This window comes from Silurus aristotelis, assembly GCF_946808225.1.
Source record: "Silurus aristotelis genome assembly, chromosome: 12".
NCBI classification, from domain to species: domain Eukaryota; kingdom Metazoa; phylum Chordata; class Actinopteri; order Siluriformes; family Siluridae; genus Silurus; species Silurus aristotelis.
Genome location: NC_139585.1, coordinates 29434112 through 29460091, shown reverse-complemented (window position 1 = coordinate 29460091; position 25980 = coordinate 29434112). Strand labels below are relative to the sequence as shown.

Here is a 25980-nt window from a genome sequence, read left to right as displayed (position 1 = left end):
CGTCCTGTTCGAGTCTCAGTTCAGCGTCGGGGGAAACGAGCTGATGTTCCATGTCAAGGTCACATGTCACCTCTCGTTTTTTATTCGTTTTGAACTAAGAAATTATTCTTATTAAAAAGAATTAAAAACATCAAATACATGCAAAAAATTTTTTTTTGTTTTGTTTTTTTATTGATTGGTTTATTTGAAAAATTATTAAATAAAAAAATTATTAAATTAATTTAAATATACTTTTTAAATAAATGAACCATTTTATTTATTTGTATTGAATAATAATAATTTAAAAATGTTTTATTTATATAAATATATATATTTTTTTTTATTCAACTTTTAAATGGCAATAATTAAACAATTTCCATATTAATATTTAAAATGATAACATAAAAAAATTATAATTAAAATGTATAATAATTTTTTATAATATTTTCCACAAAATGTATTAAATGCTTAATTTTTTTTTTAATATATATATATATATAATGTATTTAAGGGAAAAATTGTGTGTGTGTGTGTGTGTGTGTGTGTGTGTGTGTGTGTGTGTGTGTGTGTGTAATTAAACAAAAATAATGAAACACCAACATGTCAATGTTGTATTTAATTGACAACTATTAATACGAATGTCGTTCAAAAACGTGCATTTTTCTTGCTAATCGCAGACGTTATCGCTGCCCGTCGTGGTCATCGTACACGGAAGTCAAGACAACAACGCCACGGCGACGGTGCTGTGGGACAACGCCTTCTCCGAGCCGGTAACGTTTGATTTCCGCACCTCGGTATCTCCGCAACGTAAATCAAAAAAGCGTGAGCTTGACGTTGACGTTGCCGGCGTGTCCCCCTGCAGGGTCGCGTCCCCTTCGTGGTGCCTGATAAGGTGTCGTGGCCGCAGCTGTGCGAGGCTCTGAACATGAAATACAAGTCGGAGGTGCAGAGCGAGCGCGGGTTATCGGAGGAGAACCTGGTGTTCCTCGCTCAGAAAGCTTTCAGCAGCTCCAGCAACAACCCTGAGGACTATCGCAACATGACCATGACCTGGTCCCAGTTCAACCGGGTAGGAGCGCTCGCTAAGCTACGCTAGGCTACGCCCCCGCACGTGCCGGATGTTATTGATTGACAGGCTGTGTGTTGTGCAGGAGAGTTTACCAGGAAGGAGCTTCACCTTCTGGCAGTGGTTTGATGGAGTCATAGAGCTGATGAAGAAACACCTGAAGGCTCACTGGAACGACGGGTAACCTTCAAATGTTCCGCGGTGTTTAACACAGTAATGCGGGATAAGCATCACGGATAGACGTGAGTGTGTGTGTGTGTGTGTGTGTGTGTGTATGTGTGTGTGTGTGTGTGTGTGTGTGTGTGTGTGTTTTAGGGCGATCCTAGGTTTCCTGAACAAACAGCAGGCACAGGACATGCTGCTCTCCAAACCAAACGGCACCTTCCTGCTGCGCTTCAGCGACTCGGAGATCGGAGGGATCACCATCGCCTGGGTAGCGGAAAACCCCAACAAAGCTGGTACTTAATCACATTTATTATATAAACGCTTATGAGATCAGCAGATCCGTCAATCAAACACGAGACACATTCGCTACTATGGATGTACAGTAGAATATAAATATATACTGTATATATACACACACACACACACACACACACACACACACACACACTCACAGACACAAAAATGTTTTTCTTAATTAGTAAATATCTCATTCAGTGTGTGTGCGTGTGTGTTTGTGTGTGTGTGTGTGTGTGTGCTGTTCCAGGAGAGCGAATGGTGTGGAACCTGATGCCCTTCACCACTAAGGATTTCTCCATCCGCTCTCTGGCTGACCGCATCAGCGACTTGAACCACCTGCTGTTCCTTTACCCCAACCAGCCCAAAGACGAGGTGTTCTCCCGCTACTGCACGCCCCCCAACTGTACGCCACACACACACACACACACACACACACTATACCAAAACCGTACACTCCTGCGATCACATCGTAGCTTCTCTCCTAGACAAGCTAGACTAGTACTGACTGTGTGTGTGTGTGTGTGTGTGTGTGTGTGTGTGTGTGTGTGTGTGTGTGGGATTATTTTCCACAGCTAAAGCCGTAGGAGACGGTTACGTCAAACCAGAGATCAAACAGGTGGTCAAAGTAGAGTGAGTATTTTCATACCTTTTTACTTCCACGTGGAATTCCGCTTGTCCCGATTAAACACGGTGAAATATTTTGCTCCGCCCCTCGTGTAGCTTCGCCTCGTCCAATCCAGAGCAGTCTCCCGGAAACCCCGCCTTCATGGACTCCTCCCCCAGCATCACTCAGCCGGGCGGTTTCGCCATCTACCCCTCCATGTAGGTACACTTCGCTAATCAGTTTTCAACCCGGACTTTATGTTCTTTTTCACTTTTTACCGCGACCCCCTCGTTTCTGTGCGTAGCGGCGACCCGATGCTCGACGAGAGCGGCGATTTCGATCTGGACGAAACGATGGACATGGCCAGGCAGGTGGAGGAGTTCCTCAGCCAGCCTACAGAGGCGCAATGGAGCGGGCAGCAGTCGTGACCTTTGAACTACACAGAGTGACCCCTGGGGGTTGCATTTTTCACTTTTCCCACCAGTGTTGTTGTTGTTGTGCTTTTTTTTTTTTTTTTTTTATGTTTTTTTCAACAAATGTGAACATCAGCTCGCTACCGCCTTATTTCGCAACGTTCTCCGCATGACGACGCGCGGCGTCACTCCTGCTCGCCGACTAACCTGGATTTAAAGACGTGCGGAGAGAGGAATTACGAGGGGAAAAAAACTTTTTATACTAAATATCCAAATATAAAGAAACGTATATGTGAGTAACGGTGAACTAACCAGCAGACAATGCTAATGCTAACGTTTTGGACCCAGGCTTAGGCGATTAGTTACTGAAAGCTAATAGGAAATTGTGATCGGTTGAGAAACGAGAAGATCAGCGGGAACGCGATGGGACCGGTACGAGAATTGAACAATAGTGGATCACTGAATAGCTAATATTAGCTTGTTGGCTACATTTTTTTCTTTTTCTTCAGGAACTCGGGTTATGAGTTTTTTTCCCTTCATAGCAAGAATTTCCCAAAAAAAAAAAAAACAAACGGCGTAGTAATCCGACTCTCACGATACCAAATACGACCGATGCACACAATATTTCAGAACATCAGCACAAACCGGAAGTAAATCAGAACCCCATTTCTGATTTAGCGCTAATTAGAATGTTTCGGGGTCCCGCAATAAGTGTCGAGCAGAAGATGCACCAGACCCCCATGTCCTCCCGCTGTCTTTTCGCACATGGTGATCCATACGAACTTCTCAGAGCGAAGCCAGAAGGTTTAATGAAGCTGTTATTCCACATAACCCCCCCCCCCCCCCCAAAAAAAAAAAAAAAACCCTCGTGAAGCTGAAATCGCAATCCTCAAATTTATAACAAACGTTTACAAATTTTTTTTTCCGCTTATCATCAGAAAATGACTCGTTCTTTAGAACAAGCAAAACGAACCTCAGATCAGCCGATCCACAGGAAGCGATCGTCTGGAATCGATGCGAGTTCGCTAAACGCTAGCCAACGCTACAGCGACGATTAGCTTAAATAGTGTTCGCTTTACTGCAGGATGCCTCTCTCTTCCCGTGCCTTAGTTAAGACGTGATGTCCGGTGGATCCGACGCTTCTTTTTTGTTTTTTGGTGTCGTCCCCCAGCCCTAAACCTACGAAGTGCCCGAAACAGGAAGTTTCTGATCATAAAGGACCATAACCCACTGTGTATATATAAATACACACACACACACATATATATATAAATACACTATAAGGCCAAAAGTATTGGGACACCAGGTGTTGCCAGGTTGTTAAAGGCGTCTTTAACAGGATGTTCAAAAAAAACTCTTGGTCTGGTGTCCACAAACTTTTGGAGCATATAGTGTGACGTGTGTATTCTTTTCAGTTTTTCCCAGCGATGCCTTTTTACTCAATAACTCCTGATCCGTATATACGTCATCATCATCATCATCATCAAACGAGTAAAAAAATCTTTCTTTAACGTGACCTCGCTTGTTTTTTTTTTTTTGTTTGTTTGTTTTTTTCTTCTTCTTTTTTTTTTTATTACACCCTTTTTTGTTGCTAATAATTTTATGTTTCACATATGAAAAAAAAGCCATAGCAAGCCGGAGGCGTGACCTTCAGTCAGATTTTTATTTTTTAATGAATTATTACTCTTGAATTACTCAATCATGCTCATTTGGCTAATTCTTGAATATATTATTGAATTGCCATAACAATCTATTTTTTTAGTTAAATTGAATTATTCATTTATGTTAGTCGTATTAAAAAAATTATCTCTAACCATAATTTCCCTTTTTTTTAATTTAAATTTCTTTTTATTTTTTTTTATTTTTTTATTTGTACGGTATTTCATGCCTGATAGGTCCAGCAGTCATTTGCAACTTAAAATTATTATTATTATTATTATTATTTTTTTTTTTTTTTAAGGATTTTAATTCTTTATTCACACTGCTGCCGTAAAAAAAAAAAGCTTTTTTATTTAAAATATATATTACTATTTTTCATTGAAAACACCTCTTTATCTATTAATAATTACAAAGAAATATAGATATATATATATTTTTTATTGTACACCTTCTAATTTTTCTCTCAATTTTTTTTTTTAAATGTCTCTAATTCTTCTATTTCTCTCCCCTCATTTCTTTAATGGAAGCATGAATTTCGTTCCTGTTTATTTTTTTATTTTATTATTTTCTTTTTTATAATATTTTTTTAAAATTATTTTTCCACAAGCTCCCTGCGATTCCCGTTTCGCTTCACTAACTTCAGATTAGGAACTCAGGAAAAGGTGCCGATCGTACGTTAGAGAGAATATTTACAAAAAGATTCTATACTTATAAATGTTCTAAATGTATAAGAAGAAAAAAGTTACTCCCACATATTTTGAAAAAAGTGTTGAATTACTGGATGTTTGACGTTAGAATGCAGTCTGCAGTAGGCATGTGCTAATATGACACTTTTTCTTTTTGTGTCGGTTACACCGCTGGATCGCTGTTGGGGTGTTTTTTTTTTTGCGCTGTGCTTTTACGTGTACGTGAATTACTCAGGTTTTGTTTTTTGTGGCGAGCTTCCTGTGTGCGACACATGGGTTTACTCAACAGTCGCTCGCTAGCGGCAGCAATCTTTGAAGTATCTACAGTGATAGTGTTCTGCACGCCGAATATTGCAGTGTACCGCCCCCTGGTGGGCGTTGACTCAGTTTTGGTTAGCAGTGAGTTTATGAGCGGGTTTACTGGTCTGATTAAGTGTGAATTGTTGTGAATCGTTTATCTTCTGAATCTTGGACACTTTGTACAGAGGAGGTGTGGATTTGGTCACTGAACCAGTCGAGGGGAGCTTCATGAATGTTTAGGGTGTAGCTTACCCAATAAATCAAGGATGATTCGTCAGTTAGCTTCAGCTTTCTTGAATTGTTCAGCTGTGACTCATTAAATCGGTCCGTCGTGGCTAATTAAGTCAGCCAGCTGTGACTCACTGAATAGTGGAGTCAGTCAGCTGTGATTCATTGAATCGGTTTTCCCTGGCCAATTGCATCAGTCAGCTGTGACTCATTGAATCGCTTCGCCACAGCTAATTGAATCAGCCCGTTGTGACTCATCGGATCGGTTCGAGCCGGCTAATTAAGTCAGTCAGCTGTGACTCACTGAATAGTGGAGTCAGTCAGCTGTGATTCATTGAATCGGTTTTCCCTGGCCAATTAAATCAGTCAGCCGTGACTCATTGAATCGGTTCGTCCTGGATAACTGAGTCAGTCAGTTGTGACTCACTGAACTGGATCCCGGTGCAAATTGAGTCAGTCAGCTGTGACTCATTACACCGATTTGACTTGGCTAATTGGGTCAGTATGAATAATTGAGTATCGGCACTTGCCTCGTGTCTCGTTAGTGTCCGTGTTTCGTGATTTGTACGTGTACCCGCCGCAGTATTCCCATTTCAAACCGGTGCCGTCGAGTCGTTCGGCTCCCGTGTGCCGATCTGTTCGTGATTTCTTTTCTATTCATTCAAAACGAATCCCGACGTCCGCGTTCACACTCTGATGCGCTTTACTCCGCTTCGCTCTTTTTGTGAGGTTCAGTGTGTATGTGATGTAATTTGGGAGACAGAAGACGGTAATAAAGTTTTATAAATATTTTACCCATTCATATTCCTAGCGTTTTTTTTTATCTCATTTGAAAGTGGGTAATAGAATTTGAATTTGAATTTGAATTTGAATTTGCGACGGCATTCAGTCCGGCTTTGGTTCCGGGGCTCCAACATTCACTTTTACTGTGGTGTCCTATGAAAAAGTGAAACATGATAGAAAATATATTGACAAAAAACCTAGAATGTATTAAAACATATCTAGATATATAATGAGAACAGGGATGGGGTTTTTTTTCATTGTTTTTTAAATTTTGGTTAAAGAACACGTTTAAAAAAAAGTGTAACTTTCTAACTTACAAAACAATACCACAGGTAAGAAACTAAAGTTACACTGCAAAAAATTCTAATAGATGACACAGTTTCAGAGTCTTCAGGGCTTTGGTATTGCTGGAGGTAATAAAAGTGTCCAGGTAGGATTTAAGTTCCAGACAAAACCAAAAAAAATCAGAGATTAAAGTGCTTAGAACGCTGAAATAATAATAATAAAAAAAATGAAAGAACAGAGAATCAGTGTTTGGGAAGCTCTTTAAAAAAAAAAAAAAAAAAAAAAGTTAGCTAGATGGCGCCGCCCTGGTGGCAGCCTGTTGCAGCATCTCCCATTTCTATTTCACAACTCTCCTCCTTCATTCTCCAGTTTATCCCTCGAGAATGAGAGAGTGGACTCATAAATACCTGAGTGTTCATCTGAACAAGAGACGACCGGACAGATAATACAGATGCAATTTATAAGAAAGGGCAGAACAGACTTTCTGCTGAGGGGACTGAGGTCGTTTAGACTGCAGGAAGCACTACTTTTTTGACTCTTTGGTGGCCTCGTGTTCTATGGTGTGGTCTGCTGGTGCAGCAGCATCTCTACTGCAGACTGGAAGAAACTGAACAAGCTGATTAAGAAGGCCAGCGGAGTCCTGGGGATTCCCCTGGACACTGTACAGCTGGAGAACGACCCTCACCCCCTGTATGAAACAGATTCATCTTTGAGCAGCTTCTTCAGTGACACACTGTTACATCCTGAGTGTCCCAAGGAGCGAAACTGAAGGAATACTGCTATTATTGTTGTTTCTCTCTTTTGTATTTCTATAATGTTCTGTATATATTTGTACTGTGTTTCTGCTTCACATTTTAAATGACAGACATTTTATTTTTATTTTTTATCATGGAACGTCATTAAAACTGGAATGGGAAAGTTGCTATTTTTCTTTCTTGTTTTTATTAATTAATTGATTAATTTATTAATTAGTTTGTATTTATTGCATTTAATCCATTTATTTATTCCTAATTTTAATTATTTACTAAATTGATTTTGATTTATTTATTGTTTGTCATACATTTTTTTAAATTCAATTTCTTTCTTTTTTTTAAATTAATGATTATGGTTTTTGAAGTTTTTTTGTTCTTTTATGAAAACTAAAGCGCGAGAGAGAGAGAGAGAGAGAGAGAGAGAGAGAGAGAGAGATGGATGGATGGATGGATGGATGGATGGAGTTTGAATAGTTGCATTTGTAACTGGAATTTTGTAAAATGTTTTTAAAAACAGGACACATTCTCTATATAAATCTTACTTCTTATGAAACTTAAAACGTTTTGCTAAAATTTCTTTGTAAATAAACAAGTCTAAAAGAGATGAACAAAGTCAGAAAAAAAAGAGCATCCGTTTATTTTGACTGGAACGGGGGCGTCCAAATGACGTCATCACGTCGTTGCGTCAAACCCGGAAATATACAACAAGAAAAAGCGGATGTTTTCTCTCTAGGCTTGTTAACTTTTTCTTTTTTCTTTTTCAAAACCATGGCGGTTGCGAAGGAAGTCGTTGTAATAGTTTAATTTTTGTTTTAATTAATTATACACGAAACTTTCCGGGATGCTGCTTTTATCCCGCGCGGTTTGCTGCGCTTTTCTCGCGTGCGCTGTAATGGCTGCGGTGGCAGCACGAGCGCTTCTAACCGGTAAGTAGAAATAACGCAATTTGAAAATAATAAATATCTATTAATGACTCAAACAGAAAAATAAACAAACAAACAAACAAAAAACCGCAGCCACAATTTGGTAAACAGCAGAGTAGCACGTGTAGCCCCGCCCACGAGCTGACGTCAGAGTGCTGCTGAATGCTGGATTGTGATTGGCCAGAAGAAAATATTGCGACAATACTGCCTTTGATCTTGTACATTTCTATACAAATCATTGACTTTTAATATATTTTTGACCATGAATATGTATTAAATTATTAGTCTTTATTTTGTAACATTTCTCTCTGGTGCTCTGCTGCAAGGAGTGTCTACGTACGTTAACGGTTCTGTCCAAGCTGTCAATTCACATGTTGCTGCAAAATCTGGTGCTTCTTGTGACTGTGCGTGCAGCCTTGTGATGCCACCTGTTGGCGTGTTTCAAAACTAGTCTCAAAACTTTTTTGATACCACCTCGTATGTGTCTCAGCATGTGCTGTTTTTACATATGTGTGTGTGTGTGTGTGTGTGTGTGTGTGTGTGTGTGTGTTGGACCAGGAATGGAGCATGGCATATTCTTGGCTCTCTGTGCTGTTACTCTGAGCATAGCCTGCGCTCTCTGTGCTGCGTGTGTGACAGCAGACAGGTGCAGTGTGTTCAGCGTCATGCATCACTTCCTGTCCGTTAGGCGCGTGAGTCAAACAGGGAGACGGCAGCGAGACGCACTGGAAAGAGACACCCTGTGTGTACGGAGAGTGCAGGAGGAGACGCTGCTCAGACGTCTGAGAGACACCAAACACACCCACTATGGACTCGAGCATCACTTTGGTTCTATCACAGGTCTCTCTCACACACACAAGCACACAAGGAACATCCAAACGAATTTTTTCTGTTAATGAGAACCCTCTTCAATTTCATTCCTCCCAGACTCCACGGAATTCCGGAAGCGTCACCCGGTCACCACGTACGCTCATTACGAGGAGCTTATACGGCGAGTCGCAGCCGGGGAGACAAAGCTCGTCGTCACGGAGACGCCTGTCCTGACGATGACCTCGGGGTCGTCAGGGTGCCCCAAGATGCTCCTGAGCACCAAAGAAACCGACCGCGACTACTTCTTACAGGGCGTGTCCGTATGCGCAGATGTCATGAAGAAGTATTTCCCAGGTACCGCGAGTCTCCAGACGACCTTCAGACTGGTTTACCCATCGGCCGAGCGCTACTCCGAGGCGGGACTCCGAATTGTGACAACGGCGTTTTCCTCCGAACACACGCACCGTCTCTGCACGAGTCCCGCAGCCGTCTTACAGGTATAATAAAACCAGACATTCTATTCCTTGTCTGTCTGCAGGAAGATGCAGCTCTACCTCTGCCATGTAAATCTGTATTCTATGTGACTTTCAACCTACATAGAAATTTTGGAAATCGATGGATCACATCGGTAACTTTTATGCGAATCAGCGTATCTTTCCATCCCTAGTGTGTGTGTGTGTGTGTGTGTGTGTGTGTGTGTGTGTGTGTAATCATTCATTAAATTGTTCTGTAGGTGCAGAATGAACGTGACATTCTGTACCTTCACCTGCTGTTCGCCCTGAATGATCGTCACGTCGGCATCCTGGAGTCCAGCTTCTCCTTTCTGGTGCTCGACGCATTCAGACTCCTGGAGGTTGGTATTCATCTATTTTCCTTTGATCTCATCATGCATTTGAATTCAACAACCAAATCAACAGATCTTTCGGTCGAACGGTTGCGCTATACCCTGTGAATCCGCGGTTGTCATAGAAACTATAACGCGTTATCAATACGTGAATAATTCATTAATGATCCTAATGTGTGCAACAATCGACTGCAAAATAAGCGATCGAGTGTTTTCCGGGGGTTTGCAGGAACGTTGGGAGGAGCTGGTGGACGACGTAGAATCGGGCCGGATCAGCTCCAGGCTTCTTCTGGATGTTCGGATCAGGTCGGAGCTAGAAAGGCGACTGCAGGCGAATCCTGTTCGAGGGGCCGAACTGAAGACTGCTGTCACCGAGGGCTTTGGAGGCATCGCTCTCAAACTGTGGCCTCGTTTACAGCTGATTCACACTGTCGACTCGGGGCCACATCAGATTTATGGAGAAAGTCTCAGACAGCACTACTGCAGGGGCGTGGCCTTCTATTCTCCGCTCTATGCCGCCTCAGAAGGTCATTTCATCTTGTGGTTCGGTGTATTTTTATGACCAAGAAAAACCAAAATGACCTGAATATGTGCAAATAAACTGTTACTAGAGGGGACATACAGTGGAGTGTGGTGTGTAGTACAGTGGAGTGTAGTACAGTGGAGTGTGGTGTGTAGTACAGTGGAGTGTGGTGTGTAGTACAGTGGAGTGTGGTGTGTAGTATAGTGGAATGTCTTTTGTGGTGTGTAGTATAGTGGAGTGTGGTGTGTAGTATAGTGCAGTGTGTGTTGTGTAGTGTGTAGTACAGTGGAGTGTAGTGTGTTGTATAGTGGAGTATGGTGTGGAGTGTAGTGGCGTGTGGTGTAGAATTGTGTGATACAGTGGAGTGTGGTGTAGTATTGAGTGATACAGTGGTGTGTGGTGTAGTATTGAGTGATACAGTGGTGTGTGGTGTAGTGGAGTGTGGTGTAGTGTTGAGTGATACAGTGGTGTGTGGTGTAGTATTGAGTGATACAGTGGAGTGTGGTGTAGTGGAGTGTGGTGTAGTGTTGAGTGATACAGTGGAGTGCTGTAGTATTGAGTGATACAGTGGAGTGCTGTAGTATTGAGTGATACAGTGGAGTGTGGTGTAGTGTTGAGTGATACAGTGGAGTGCTGTAGTGTTGAGTGATACAGTGGAGTGCTGTAGTATTGAGTGATACAGTGGAGTGCTGTAGTATTGAGTGATACAGTGGAGTGCTGTAGTATTGAGTGATACAGTGGAGTGCTGTAGTATTGAGTGATACAGTGGAGTGTGGTGTAGTATTGAGTGATACAGTGGCGTGTTGTGTAGTATTGAGTAATACAGTGGAGTGTGGTGTAGTGGCGTGTGGTGTAGTGTTGAGTGATACAGTGGCGTGTGGTGTAGTATTGAGTGATACAGTGGAGTGTGCTGTAGTATTGAGTGATACAGTGGAGTGTGGTGTAGTATTGAGTGATACAGTGGAGTGTGCTGTAGTATTGAGTGATACAGTGGAGTGTGGTATAGTATTGAGTGATACAGTGGAGTGTGGTATAGTATTGAGTGATACAGTGGAGTGTGCTGTAGTGTTGAGTGATACAGTGGCGTGTGGTGTAGTATTGTGTGATAAAGTGGAGTGTGGTGTAGTATTGAGTAATACAGTGGAGTGTGCTGTAGTATTGAGTGATACAGTGGAGTGTGCTGTAGTAATGAGCGATACAGTGGATTGTGCTGTAGTATTGAGCGATACAGTGGAGTGTGGTAGAGTGTGCTGTAGTATTAAGTGATACAGTGTAGTGTGCTGTAGTATTGAGTGATACAGTGGAGTGTGCTGTAGTATTGAGTGATACAATGGAGTGTGCTGTAGTATTGAGTGATACAGTGGAGTGTGCTGTAGTATTGAGTGATACAGTGGAGTGTGGTATAGTATTGAGTGATACAGTGGAGTGTGGTATAGTATTGAGTGATACAGTGGAGTGTGGTATAGTATTGAGTGATACAGTGGAGTGTGGTATAGTATTGAGTGATACAGTGGCGTGTGCTGTAGTATTGAGTGATACAGTGGAGTGTGCTGTAGTATTGAGTGATACAGTGGACTGTGCTGTAGTATTGAGTGATACAGTGGACTGTGCTGTAGTATTGAGTGATACAGTGGACTGTGCTGTAGTATTGAGTGATACAGTGGACTGTGCTGTAGTATTGAGTGATACAGTGGAGTGTGGTTATAGTATTGAGTGATACAGTGGATTGTGGTTATAGTATTGAGTGATACAGTGGATTGTGCTGTAGTATTGAGTGATACAGTGGAGTGTGCTGTAGTATTGAGTGATACAGTGGAGTGTGCTGTAGTATTGAGTGATACAGTGGCGTGTGGTGTAGTATTGTGTGATACAGTGAAGTGTGCTGTAGTATTGAGTGATACAGTGGAGTGTGCTGTAGTATTGAGTGATACAGTGGAGTGTGCTGTAGTATTGAGTGATACAGTGGAGTGTGCTGTAGTATTGAGTGATACAGTGGAGTGTGCTGTAGTATTGAGTGATACAGTGGAGTGTGCTGTAGTATTAAATGATACAGTGGAGTGTGGTATAGTATTGAGTGATACAGTGAATTGTGCTGTAGTATTGAGTGATACAGTGGAGTGTGCTGTAGTATTGAGTGATACAGTGGAGTGTGCTGTAGTATTGAGTGATACAGTGGAGTGTGCTGTAGTATTGAGTGATACAGTGGCGTGTGGTGTAGTATTGTGTGATACAGTGGCGTGTGCTGTAGTACTGCGTGATACAGTGGAGTGTGGTGTAGTACTGCGTGATACAGTGGAGTGTGGTATAGTATTGTGTGATACAGTGGCGTGTGGTGTAGTATTGAGTGATACAGTGGCGTGTGCTGTAGTATTGAGTGATATAGTGGCGTGTGCTGTAGTATTGAGTGATACAGTGGCGTGTGCTGTAGTATTGAGTGATACAGTGGAGTGTGGTATAGTATTGAGTGATACAGTGGCGTGTGCTGTAGTATTGAGTGATACAGTGGAGTGTGCTGTAGTATTGAGTGATAACAGTGGAGTGTGGTGTAGTATTGAGTGATAACAGTGGCGTGTGCTGCAGTATTGAGTGATACAGTGGAGTGTGCTGTAGTATTGCGTGATACAGTGAAGTGTGCTGTAGTATTGCGTGATACAGTGGAGTGTGGTGTAGTATTGCGTGATACAGTGGAGTGTGCTGTAGTATTGAGTGATACAGTGGAGTGTGCTGTAGTATTGAGTGATATAGTGGCCTGTGCTGTAGTATTGAGTGATACAGTGGAGTGTGCTGTAGTATTGAGTGATCTAGTGGAGTGTGGTATAGTATTAAGTGATACAGTGGCGTGTGCTGTAGTATTGAGTGATAACAGTGGCGTGTGCTGTAGTATTGCGTGATACAGTGGAGTGTGGTGTAGTATTGCGTGATACAGTGGGTGTGCTGTAGTATTGAGTGATATAGTGGAGTGTGGTATAGTATTAAGTGATACAGTGGCGTGTGCTGTAGTATTGAGTGATACAGTGGAGTGTGGTGTAGTATTGTGTGATACAGTGGAGTGTGGTGTAGTATTGCGTGATACAGTGGGTGTGCTGTAGTACTGAGTGATACAGTGGAGTGTGGTATAGTATTGAGTGATACAGTGGCGTGTGCTGTAGTATTGAGTGATACAGTGGAGTGTGGTATAGTATTGAAGGATACAGTGGAGTCTTCTTGTAGTAAGTTTTCTTCCTCTCTCTCAGGTCTGATCGGAGTGAACCTGTGGCCGCTGCAGGACAGGAGACATTACCTGCTCTGTCCTCGCTCCGTTTTCTTCGAGTTTCTACCAGAGGAACATTTAGATGCTACAAACACACCCGACACACTGCTTATGGATGAAGTGGAGGAGGGGAAGAACTACGAGCTGATAATCACCAACGCCTCAGGACTGTTCAGGTACTGCAGCTGTAAGACGAGAGCCGAATCTGTAGCGATGCAGATTTATTACCGATCGATTTATTTTTCTCTAACGGCGTGACACGCACGTGTTTGGTGCCTTACAGAATATACTGTTTTCTTCTGCAGGTGTCGCCTTGGGGACGTTGTGAAAGTGGTTGGGTTTCACAATCAGTGTCCAGTGGTGGAGTTTTCTTACAGGTTCTATATATACACACACACACACACACACACACACACACACACATACAAAACAACATCTAAGCTAAAATAACTACTGACAAAGCCTTTTGATTTTGTGTGTGTGTGTGTGTGTGTGTGTGTGTGTTTGTGTGTGTGTGTGTGTGTGTGTGTTGCAGGCCCACTGAAACGCTAAACGTACGAGCCGAAAAAGTGAACGAAGCCTTGTTTTTTGCCGCCCTTAAGAAAACGCTGACACAGTGGCCTGGCGCTAAACTGGTGGATTACTGCTGCGCTGAGAGTGGAATTCTGGGTAATGATACCGTTATAAATATAAATACCGTAACTTTGCACGATGTTTAAAAAGCTAGATATAAGTTCAGATAATTAGAGAGCATGTGACACGACAGGCACCAATAAATAAATAAACGTATTTATATATACTGCGATACAAACTGCACTTTGACCAGTGGAATTGAATCTTTTTGTGTTTGTGATGTAGGAGACTCATCAGGAGGAGCTCAGCCTCATTACCTGGTGTTCCTGGAGCTCACAGGGGTCAGGAACCTCACAGAGGTGCAGCGGTATAAGGTCAGATTTAACATGACGCTGTAGATCATACAATTTATACAAAACCGATCGTCCTGGTCACTAGTGTGAGAAAGAGTTCGGGAATAATAGGCATGTGGAAGACGAAAAGGGTCACACCGTGTAGAGTTTGATGTAATAATGAGTTACAGAAAAGTAAAAATGTCCCTTTAAACCTTCACTTAAGTAAAAGTACAAAAGTTTTTGCCTTCAAATGTACTTAAGGTTTCAAAGTAGTGATTTATTATAACTATGATGTCATTTTTATCACAAAATTCTTTACTTCATCACCTCAGTTTCTCTCTCTCTCTCTGGACACACAGCTGGATGCGTGTCTGCAGGCAGACTCCGCCCTCTACAGGTCACTCCGAACCAAAGGCAGCATCGGGCCAATGAGAGTGCAGCTCGTTAGCCAGGGGGCGTTTTACCAACTGAGGAGTCACGTGACGTTTTCCTGCCACACCTCCAGCAACACGTTTCAGATGCAGCGCCTCATCCGCAGGAAAGAGTATGCCGACTTCCTGCTGAGGAAAACCATTTCCTGATGGGCAGCACGGCATTGTGGGAAAGACAGAGCAAGATAACGCAAAAAGCCACCGCATTCCCATTGCATCGCTAAAGAATGCAAACAACAAATCATTCGACATTTACACTGGTTTATTAAAGCGATATAAACGAGGGTGTGTTAGCAAACTAGCTAAATCTATTAGCATCTCAAATGGTTCACCGATATGATAAAAAAAACACGTGCCATTGAACCTCTCAACTTCCTGTCCTCTTAAAAAGGTGAAATTTGAAAGAGGCTAAAGAAGTAAAAGGGAAGGAAAATGAAAAAACTGAAGAATGTGCATGTGATGTATGTATGTATGTATGTATGTATGTGTGTGCATAAGTTGTGTGTGTGTGTGTGTGTGTGTGTGTGTGTGTGTGTGTGTGTGTGTGTGTGTGTGTGTGTGTGTGAATGCTTGTATGCATGTGTATACTGTATGTTTGTGTGTGTGTATCAGTGGCGAGCCGTGTATTTGGTACCTGGGCCTTCAGTGAGGACGTACCCGACTTAATCCACCACTATCACGTCGCAGTTATAGAAACCATCAATACAATACAAAAATACAATATAACAACACGTGGCATTACAGAGAGAGAGACATTTCACATATGGCGGTGAAAACCATTTTACTAAAGCAACAAACCCAGTTAAGACTCCAAACAACCACAACTGTGGTACTGCTCGATTTCCTTGTTCTGGAAGTGGAGAACAAACCCTTTCCCAGGCTGAGACACGCTAGCTAGCTTCAGGGTTGGTGACCTCCTCACCATCTAGCTTTTCTTCACAGTGGATTTTTAAGTACGTCCGAGACCAAATCAATCTCTCTTCCTCCGTAGGTGTAAAAAAAGTCTGCAGAGCTACACACGTGTTTTACCAGTCAAACTCGGCTGTAACAGTTTCCCTCTGAACAACCAATCAAAGGACGGAGAAATGGTGATGCTATTCTGGGCCAGCGAGCTACCCTGTGAGGAGAATCTGAAATCTGATTGGTTGAAGAAACAGACCCGTTCATAATTCTCTCTATGGTAAAAAGGCCAGCAGTACTGACTCTGAAGGCTCTGGGCAGATTAGATTCACATGGCAGCACATAGAGGCTGAAATCTGAGAGAAACACTACGACATGAGAATAAACTGTTGGGAATAAATTAATACAATTTCAAATATCAGAATTTAGGTTGTAAATGTAGATCAGTGCTACAGTGCAGAGAAGGCTTTGCTGACCCTGACCGCCCACCACTGGTGTGTATGTGTATGTTTGTATGTGTGTGACTTATTTCTCCAGCAGATGGTGCTGCAGTGTTTCTCTACTTAGAGCAAGTAAACGTGATATCTTCTTCTTGTACTTTCGGCTGCTACCATTAGGGGTCGCCACAGCGGTCATGTGTCTCCATACCACCCTGTCCTCTAAATCTGCCTCTTTCAAACCAACCACCTGCATGTCTTCCTTCACCACATCCTTCTTGGTCTTCCTCTATTCCAGCATTCTCCTACTGATATACCCCATGTCCCTCCTCTGCACATGTCCAAACCATCTCAATCTCTCGTCCCTCACCTTGTCTCCAAAACGTCCTACATGCGCTGTCCCTCTAATAAACTTATTTCTAATCCTGTCCATCGTCGTCACTCTCAATGAACATCTCAACATCTTCAGCTCTGCTACCTCCAGCTCCACCTCCTGTCTTTTATTTAATGCCACTGTCTCTAATCCAAACAACATCCCAGGTGATTTATTAGTATTAACATCATTTCGAATACATTTTTTCACACGCATCTCTCAGAAAACAGTGAGTGGGTTGCGTAGTGAGGCAAAGAACGAAAAGAAGCGACTTAAGAAAAAGACAAAAATTGAAATGAATATAAGTAAATTAAAATAAAATAAATAAATAAAAAGTGGCAGAAAGAAATGCTTTTAAGAAAACAATCAGCGTAGGTGTGGTTCCAGTAATTTGGCTCCATCACACATCACACCTCATCACTTTATTTCACTAGAACAACACACACACACACAGTTTTATTTTGTACTTAATGTAGCAGAGTTGAATAGAGAATGACTGCATGTGCACCCTAATGGAAATTTCTAGACATATTGTTTACATGGTATGTAAACACACACACACACACACACACACACTGGCTCTTATTTGATCTGATGAGGCCCGACTGGGATTCATTACATTTTGCTCCATTACTTTATTAAGTGCTTTATTATTAAACTTTCGATGATGCACTGAAACTGAGCCCACACCAGACGGCTGCTGATACCAGTGTTGGATATCACATACACACACACACACACACACACACACACACACACACACACACACCATACGGCAGGTAGGTATCCCGCTGAGCCAAATAAACCCACTACACACACGGGAAATATCATAACTGCTCACACACAAAACAACAATATAGAGTCTGGATCAAACCGGGTTCATGTGAGGTCACACCATGGTCATGAACCTGCCATAATTTGTTCCTCATCACCCACTGCCCCTCACGGGACCATGCCATGAGTCAGTTTGCATGTTTTTTTGTATGCATTTCAAATGAAAGGTTTCTGCCACTTTTCCTGCTTCTTCTGTAACAAATACAAAGTAACAAGTCAATAAAAAATTAACAATATAAATACATCGATCAGGTTGAAGTCAGCGAAGACGGATCCCCATGCAATTAAAAAAAAGAAACACAAAACCATGTTCAATAAAGAAAAAGCATGAAATCAAATCCGAATGTCAAATAAAATTCAGGACTAGTCAGGCTACAGCAGAAGAAAATGAAGAAGAAAAAAAAGAAATAATCAAAATATCAGGTCCCAAAAGCAAAAAGTGTTATGTCAAGTAAAAAAAAAAAAGAAATAAATGGAATTGAAAAAAGTTAAATCCTAAATCAGTAAAAAAAAAAAAATGTAATAAAAAAAAAGTCAAATCCTTAATCAGTAAAAAAAAAAAAAAAATTTTTTTTTATAAAAATATATATTTATATACTTCTTCTTCTTCTTTCGGCTGCTCCCATTAGGGGTCGCCACAGCGGATCATCCGTCTCCATACCACCCTGTCCTCTATATCTGCCTCTTTTACACCAACTACCTGCATGTCTTCCCTCACCACATCCATGAACCTCCTCCTTGGCCTTCCTCTTTTCCTCCTACCTGGTGGCTCCATCTTCAGCATTTTTCTACCAATATAATTCATGTCCCTTCTCTGCACATGTCCAAACCATCTCAATCTCGCCTCCCTCACCTTGTCACCAAAACATCCTACATGTGCTGTCCCTCTAATAAACTCATTTCTAATCTTGTCCATCCTCGTCACTCCCAACGAAAACCTCAACATCTTCAGCTCTGCTACCTCCAGCTCCACCTCCTGTCTTTTACTCAATGCCACTGTCTCTAATCCATACAACATCGCAGGTCTCACCACAGTCCTATAAACTTTCCCTTTCATTCTTGCAGATACTCTTCTATCACAAATCACTCCTGTCACTCTTCTCCACCCACTCCACCCTGCCTGCACTCTTTTCTTTACTTCCCTAACACACTCTCCATTACTTTGCACTGTTGACCCCAGGTACCTGAACTCCTCCACCTTCTCCACCTCTTCTCCCTGCAACCGCATCACTCCACTGCCCTCCCTCTCATTCACACACATGTACTCTGTCTTACTCCTACTGACTTTCATTCCCCTTCTCTCCAGCGCATATCTCCACCTTTTCAGGCTCTTCTCAACCTGCTCTCTACTCTCACCACAAATCACAATATCATCTGCAAACATCATAGTCCAGGGAGACTCCTGTCTGACCTCGTCCGTCAACCTGTCCATCACCACTGCAAACAGGAAAGGGCTCAGGGCCGATCCTTGATGCAGTCCAACCTTCACCCTGAACCAGTCTGTCGTACCTACTGCACACTTTACTGCCGTCACACTGTCCTCATACATGTCCTGCACCACCCTCACATACTTCTCTGACACACCTGACTTCCTCATACAATACCACAACTCCTCTCTCGGCACCCTGTCGTACGCTTTCTCTAAATCCACAAATACACAATGCAGCTCCTTCTGTCCTTCTCTATACTTCTCCATCAACATCCTCAAAGCAAATAAGGCATCTGTGGTGCTCTTCCTCGGCATGAAACCATACTGTTGCTCACAGATGGTCACCTCTTCTCTCAGCCTGGCTTCCACTACTCTTTCCCATAACTTCATGGTGTGACTGATCAACTTAATTCCCCTGTAGTTACTGCAGGTCTGCACATCTCCCTTATGCTTAAAGATCGGTACCAGCACACTCCTTCTCCATTCCTCAGGCATCCTCTCCCCTTCCAGAATCCTGTTAAACAATCTGGTTAAAAACTCCACTGCCATCTCTCCTAAACATCTCCACGCTTCTACCGGTATGTCATCTGGTCCAACCGACTTTCCATTCTTCATCCTCTTAATCGCTGCTCTCACTTCCTCCTTACTAATCCTATCTACATCCTGCTTCACCAACTCCACATCCTCCAACCTTCTCTCTCTCAGATTTTCCTCATTCATCAGCTGCTCAAAATACTCCCTCCATCTTCTCAACACACTCTCCTCACTAGTCAACACATTTCCCTCTCCATCCTTTATTGCTCTAACTTGCAGTACATCCTTCCCAGCTCGGTCCCTCTGCTTGGCCAATCGGTATAAATCCTTTTCTCCTTCCTTAGTGTCCAACCTCTTATACAGTTCCTCATATGCCTTTTCCTTGGCTTTCGCCACATCCCTTTTAACCTGCTGCCGCATCTCCTTGTACTCCTGCCTACTCTTCTCATCACTCTGTCGATCCCACTTCTGTTTTGCCAATCTCTTTCCCCTAATGCTCTCCTGCACTTCCTCATTCCACCACCACGTCTCCTTGTCTTGCTTTCTATTTCCAGATGTCACACCAAGTACTTTTCTAGCTGCCTCCCTCATCACTCCTGCAGTAGTTGCCCAATCATCCGGCACCTCTTCACCACCACCAAGCCCCTGTCTGACCTCTTCCCTGAACCTCACACTACACTCTTCCTCCTTCAGTTTCCACCATCTTATTCTTGTTTCAAACCTTACTTTCCTCCTCTTCTTCTTCGCCTCCAAAACCATCCTACAGACCACCATCCGATGCTGTCTAGCTACACTGTCCCCCGCCAACACCTTACAGTCTCCAATCTCCTTCAGGCTGCATCTCCTACACAGAAGATAATCCACCTGTGTGCACCTTCCTCCACTCTTATACGTCACCCTATGATCCTCCTTCTTCTTAAAATACGTGTTCACCACTGCCATTTCCATCCTTTTAGCAAAATCTACCACCATCTGCCCTTCCACATTCCTCTCCTTAAAACCATACCTACCCATCACCTCCTCATCACCTCTGTTCCCTTCACCTACATGCCCATTAAAGTCTGCCCCAATCACCAATCGTTCTTTCCTAGGTACACCATATACCACTTCATCTAATTCACTCCAGAATCTTTCTTTCTCCTCCATCTCACAGCCAACTTGTGGAGCATAGGCACTGATGACATTTATCATCATCCCTTCAACTTCCACCTTCACGATCATCACCCTATCAGAAACTCTCTTCACCTCCACTACACTCTTACTGTACGCTTCCTTCAGAATCACCCCTACACCATTTCTCTTTCCATCCACACCATGATAAAACAGTTTAAACCCACCTCCAATGTTCCTGGCCTTACTCCCTTTCCACTTGGTCTCCTGAACACACAACACATCTACCTTTCTCCTCTCCATCATATCAGCTACCTCTCTCCCTTTACCCGTCATAGTACCAACATTTAAAGTACCAACCCGAACCTCTACTCTCCTACACTGCTCCTTTTCCTGCCGTCTCTGTAGACGCCTTCCTCCTCTCCTTCTCCTCCTTCTCCTCCTTCGGCCAACAGTAGCCCAATTTCCACCGGTACCCTGTCGGCTAACGATACCTGTGGCGGTCGTTGTTAACCCGGGCCTCGACCGATCCGGTATGAAATTCTCATTTGTGATCCGCATATTTGATTTGGCACGTTTTACGCTGGATGCCCTTCCTAACGCAACCCTCCCCATTTACCCGGGCTTGGGACCGGCACTAAGAGTACACTGGCTTGTGCCCCCCTAATGGCTGGGTTATATATTTATATACAATTAAATAAATTAATTAATAATCTGGTCCCAATCCAGTAAGTTCCATGTCAATAAAAAAAATAGGAAAATCCTAAAAAAAACCCCCAGCATACTAGTTACATTACAAGAAAAGAAAGAAAAGTAAAAAAATTTATTCTAGTCCAAATCCCAAAAGTTTTATTTTTCAGAAATTGTTAAGTTCATAACATACATAATGTTACATATCGGCTTATTGAAATCTGAAAAGGAATCTTTAATTGCACACCTATTATCTTCTGTGTGTGTGTGTGTGTGTGTGTGTGTGTGTGTGTGTGTGTGTGTGTGTGTGTGTGTGTGTGTGTGTGTTACCCCATATGACTCTCTCCATGTGGAAAGTGACAGATGGCAAAGGAGCATTAAAGAGAAACTCGACACACAGAGCATGACACCGGATCCAAATAAGTTCCCCTGACAGAAGTGTGTGTGTTTGTGTGTGTGTGTGTTTGTGAGTGTGTGTGTGTTGGTTTAAACCCTTCTCTGGCCATATTAAAAGTGTCTGACCTCTCACCACACACCCCACACAGTCACACACATTCTCACAGGCTGTCAGGACGTGTGGATTGATTGTAAGCCCCGAACCTCGTAACCAAATCCAACAGGGAGACGAACCGTCCGTGTTTCGCCAAAAGAAGCGGCAATTACCGTATTACCGCTCAGAGTCGTGACAGGAGGTCCAGAAAGTCTTCAATAAAGTCAATTTCGATGAGATCCAGGAACATTTTCAATCCCCAGTCAAGCGAGATCCCAGATAAAGCCCAGAGTCAAGAAAGAAATGTGTCATGTTGGGAAAGACCAATCCCAAGTCACCTCTCGTTTCGGGCGTTTATAGCTGCTATTAAGTCAGTGATGGCGCTTCGTCGATGTTCCAGGGCATTTAATAAACTTCAAGACAACACACAAACTCAAGAACGTCACACCAACACACGATGCTGATTCTTTTCTTCAAAAATCTTTCAAAATTTCAGAAAGAAGAATGAAATGTACCAAGTAAAAAATAGACAAATAGAAAATTCAGTCCCAAATCCAAAAAGGTCCATGTCAAAAAGGATTAAAAGAAATCAATGAAATAAAAATAATAAAAATGACAATTAAAACTAACGACTACTCACGTGATATGAGAAGAAAACATATGAGGAACTTAGTTATGTTCGATATGTTTTCTCAGGAACGTATTAAGTGGCGGACCGCGAGTTTGTTTAGCATCCACAACAATGCTAATGGTATAAAAGAAAAGAAAAAGACACGAAAGCTGTGGCTACGGTGGCACTCGGAACTGGAAATACGATTTGTAGTACGTCGTAAAACTCCAGACAGTTCCTTCCATCGCCACAAGGGGCTAGCAAAAACATTTTTGCTCAATTGAATCATTATAACAAGTGTATGGCATTAATTCAATTTATTCTATTTTATTTCTTTTTATAAAATATTAAACCAAGCAGGCATTTTATTTTAAATTGTTTTAAAAATGTCAACTATCGATGTCCACCCCCCCCTCCAAAAAAAAAAAAAAGCGTACTGTTACACCGCTAATAAATATTATTTCCTAATTAATACCTACTTAGAACCCCAAAACTCCATCTGATAGAAAGACAAAGACACATTTCTCAGTAAAAATGATGCATTTATTCGTTGACAAACTTACAATTTCTTTAAATATTGTAACAAAGGTTTGTGGTTTTATTAATTTCTTGAATTTTCATGAGATTTCATGCTGAGAAACCAAACAGAATGCATAGAGGGGGAAATGCTCGTCATGCACAACTGACACACACAGAAGAGTGTATATGTGTATATGCGCTTTCTCGGAGAATAAATATGCAACATGTGCAAATACCGTTGGGTTTAGAGTACAGAGATGAAGCTCATCATCAGACAGAATAATAATAATAATAATAATAATAATAATAATAATAATAATAATAATAATAATAATAATAATAATAATAATTCAAGTATTCCTTGTTGTGATGTGTCACCTCGGTAAATTATATAGAGATCGTGAGAAATTTGGGAACGCCAATGGTTTTTGAGACTTCTTCTTTCTGATTGAACGGAGAAAACACACAAGAACTGGACAGTGACTGAATAGAAGAAAGTTCTGTTTCTGACAATTTTGGTTCAAACAGATCTTTCAGACTCCTTCACCCCTTACGGTGACACAGGGAGGTGGAATCTTAAAGGACCAACATGGTCCTTTAAGGTCCTGAACCAACATGGCTTGAACCAACCATGGTCCTGAACCAACATGGCTCCCGTTCCATATTTCAGCACCACGCAGTTCTGGACTGCGGCTCATTGGAACCAGACAACCAGACGACGAGCCGAAGCGTACATCCGAGTTCACCAAGTAGCAGGCAGACGAGCAGACAGACGTCTGGAGCGATGTCTATCATGACCTGCCCAGTCACCTGCACCTCAATCCTACTGAAACTGCTCTGGGATAAAGAAAAAAATCTCCAGCTAGTGAAAAACAGCTTTGCTGAGTTTGTAAAAGTGTGTAAAGATGTTCTTTATTGAATGAAAATAAAGTAAAACATCTGGAAATGTATAGATTTGTCTGGTCGAGGGGAAAAATCGTGGAGTTTAAACGAAAGCAACACGCACAAGTCTCGTGAAATTGACAGAGGCGTTTTCACGTTTCCGACAAGTGTTTATGTGTGTGTCAGATTTGTAACGGGGAAATGAATTAATACACAAATGTGTGAACAGAAAAAACAAATTCGATAACATGAGCAAAGTAATGATGAAATAAATAAATAAATAAATAAATAAATAAATAAATAAATAAATAAATAAAAGATAGATTTAACGACTGAATAAATAGACAGATAGATAGACAAATAAATAAATAAATAAATAAATAAATAATAGTGTTGTATTACTTCATACTGATTCATTCAATTAAAATTCACATTTTAAAGGGAATAAAATGACATTAGCTGCCCAACGCAGTCACATTCAGCGGAAATCCCATAACCAAATTCTTTAGAATTTATTATATATTTATATATTATAATTCATATATTTAAATATTATAATTAATAAACATTATATATTTATAATATAAATTTTTTTTTCATTTAGATTCATTTCGAAATATTCGCAGGAACTAGAATTGAATTGCAACATACCCCCTCCCCCGATTCTGCACGACCGACTGTGTGTGTGTGTGAGTGTGTGTGTGTGTGTGTGTGTGTGTGTGTGTGTGTCTGTGTGTGTGTGTGTTGCATAATTTCCACTATTCCTGATGTTCTTTCACCGTGTCCTCGCTCATCGCTAACAATTCCTCATGAATCATTCATGGGTGTAAAATACACACTTAGGCAAATGTGAAACCGTGTAAGCTGCAGCATTTCTCACACACACACACACACACACACACACACACACACACACACACACACACACACACACACACACACACACACACATACAGAGGATCATCCCACTAACAAAGGAGTAATTGTAGGTTCTTTTTCCAGATTTTCGTGATCGTTCTTGGATCGTGTTTTCTGAACCGAAAATTGTCCGAAGTGTTCGATTTATTCGTTTATTTATTTATTATAATTTTTTTTTAAAGAAAAGCGTTCCGACGGCGCACGTGCTAAATTTCGCGAAGCCTTTCCTTTCGAAACATTCGTAATGCGAACACATTTCATTTGATACCTTTTCCTTAGGAAAAAAGAACGATAAACTTTACCATGCACAAAGGCAAGAAGAAATGCAGAACGTAGATTCGACCAGAGAGAGAAAAAAAAAGAGAGAGAGAAGTTTCTAACAAGCAAACTATTATGGATTCACTTGGAACGAATGCTACCGTCAAAAATGCTACGCGGCGGATCGTTTTTTTCCGTCTGCAATCCACGTTCTTTTATTAAAATGCCCGAAAAAAATTTAATAAACACCCTGACAGTTCACCACTGCAAACACAATCGAGTCCAAAAGTCGCTGATATTCATGGAGGAAACCTGAAAATCTGTTTGAAATTCAAAGTCGAATGAGATTTTTATATTGAATGCTGCTACACTTTTACACAAATTTACTGAACTTTTATAATAATCATTAGATACATTTGCTGTCTTTGTATTTATTCGCTTAAATCTCTGTACAGTGTGTGTAAGCGATCTTCTTTTTTTCCCCAAATGATGATGTGAGCAAAACGTTTTTAATATCCAATAACTGTTCAAATTGCAATCATCTATGGAAGTAACTAACTTTCTTTAGGCTTCTCCCATTAGGGGGCGACACGGCGGACCATCTGCATGTTTTGATTTGGCACGTCTTTACGCTGGATGCCCTTCCTAACGCAATCCTCCCCATTTATCCGGGCTTGGTACCCGCACTAAGGCTTGTGCAACCCTAATGGCTGGGCTTGGTTCCCTGACCGGGGATCGAACTCGGGCCGCAGCAGTGAGAGCGCCGCATCCTAACCATCAGACCACCAGGGAACCCTCATCTATGTAAGTAACTACTTGACCAAATCATAAAGGTTTTAGAGTTTATGCAGGTCGAATTTCATTTCATTTAAAAAAAAAAAACCCTCTAAAGCAGGGGTCTCCAATCTTTTCCAGAAAGGGCCAGTGTGGGTGCAGGTTTTTATTCCAACCAAGCAAGTCCACACCAAATTCTACCTGTTCAAATCTAATGATCTTCATTTTCAATGACTATCAGGTGTGACCATTGATTGGTTGGAATGAAAACCTGCACCCACACTGGCCCTTTCTGGAAAAGATTGGAGACCCCTAC

The 25980-nt window shown here is 41.7% G+C and overlaps 3 protein-coding genes and 1 long non-coding RNA gene across 5 annotated transcripts in view; 3 read left to right on the top strand and 1 right to left on the bottom strand.

Moving 5' to 3' along the window:
• Positions 1-2767, top strand: part of stat5b (signal transducer and activator of transcription 5b) — an 11465-nt gene extending 8698 nt beyond the window's left edge. For both annotated transcript variants that reach the window (XM_083557250.1, XM_083557249.1), the window contains exons 11-19: positions 1-58; positions 657-749; positions 842-1048; positions 1131-1225; positions 1361-1503; positions 1755-1910; positions 2080-2137; positions 2228-2329; positions 2416-2767. The exon at positions 1-58 is cut by the window's left edge and continues 65 nt beyond it. In XM_083557250.1, coding sequence (XP_083413376.1) covers positions 1-58; positions 657-749; positions 842-1048; positions 1131-1225; positions 1361-1503; positions 1755-1910; positions 2080-2137; positions 2228-2329; positions 2416-2539 — 1036 coding nt within the window. In that variant the 3' untranslated portion in view covers positions 2540-2767. The remainder of the gene's footprint in view (positions 59-656; positions 750-841; positions 1049-1130; positions 1226-1360; positions 1504-1754; positions 1911-2079; positions 2138-2227; positions 2330-2415) is intronic.
• A 1889-nt stretch (positions 2768-4656) lies between these two features.
• Positions 4657-6191, top strand: LOC310734837. Its single transcript, XR_014536155.1, has 2 exons — positions 4657-5570; positions 5709-6191. It is a non-coding gene; the product is annotated as an uncharacterized lncRNA (long non-coding RNA).
• A 1700-nt stretch (positions 6192-7891) lies between these two features.
• On the top strand, positions 7892-15347 carry ghdc (GH3 domain containing). The gene is made up of 10 exons (XM_083557251.1): positions 7892-8143; positions 8699-8980; positions 9068-9447; positions 9684-9803; positions 10024-10321; positions 13551-13743; positions 13873-13944; positions 14103-14236; positions 14426-14514; positions 14835-15347. The coding sequence occupies exons 1-10, from the start codon at positions 8059-8061 to the stop codon at positions 15054-15056; spliced, it is 1875 nt and encodes a 624-aa protein (XP_083413377.1). The 5' UTR covers positions 7892-8058; the 3' UTR covers positions 15057-15347.
• An 8684-nt stretch (positions 15348-24031) lies between these two features.
• kcnh4b (potassium voltage-gated channel, subfamily H (eag-related), member 4b) overlaps positions 24032-25980 on the bottom strand; it is a 33820-nt gene continuing 31871 nt past the window's right edge. The window contains exons 18-19 of the mRNA XM_083557245.1: positions 25707-25776; positions 24032-25448 (exon numbers count right to left, since the gene is read on the bottom strand). The gene's annotated coding sequence lies outside the window, so the exon portion shown is untranslated. The remainder of the gene's footprint in view (positions 25449-25706; positions 25777-25980) is intronic.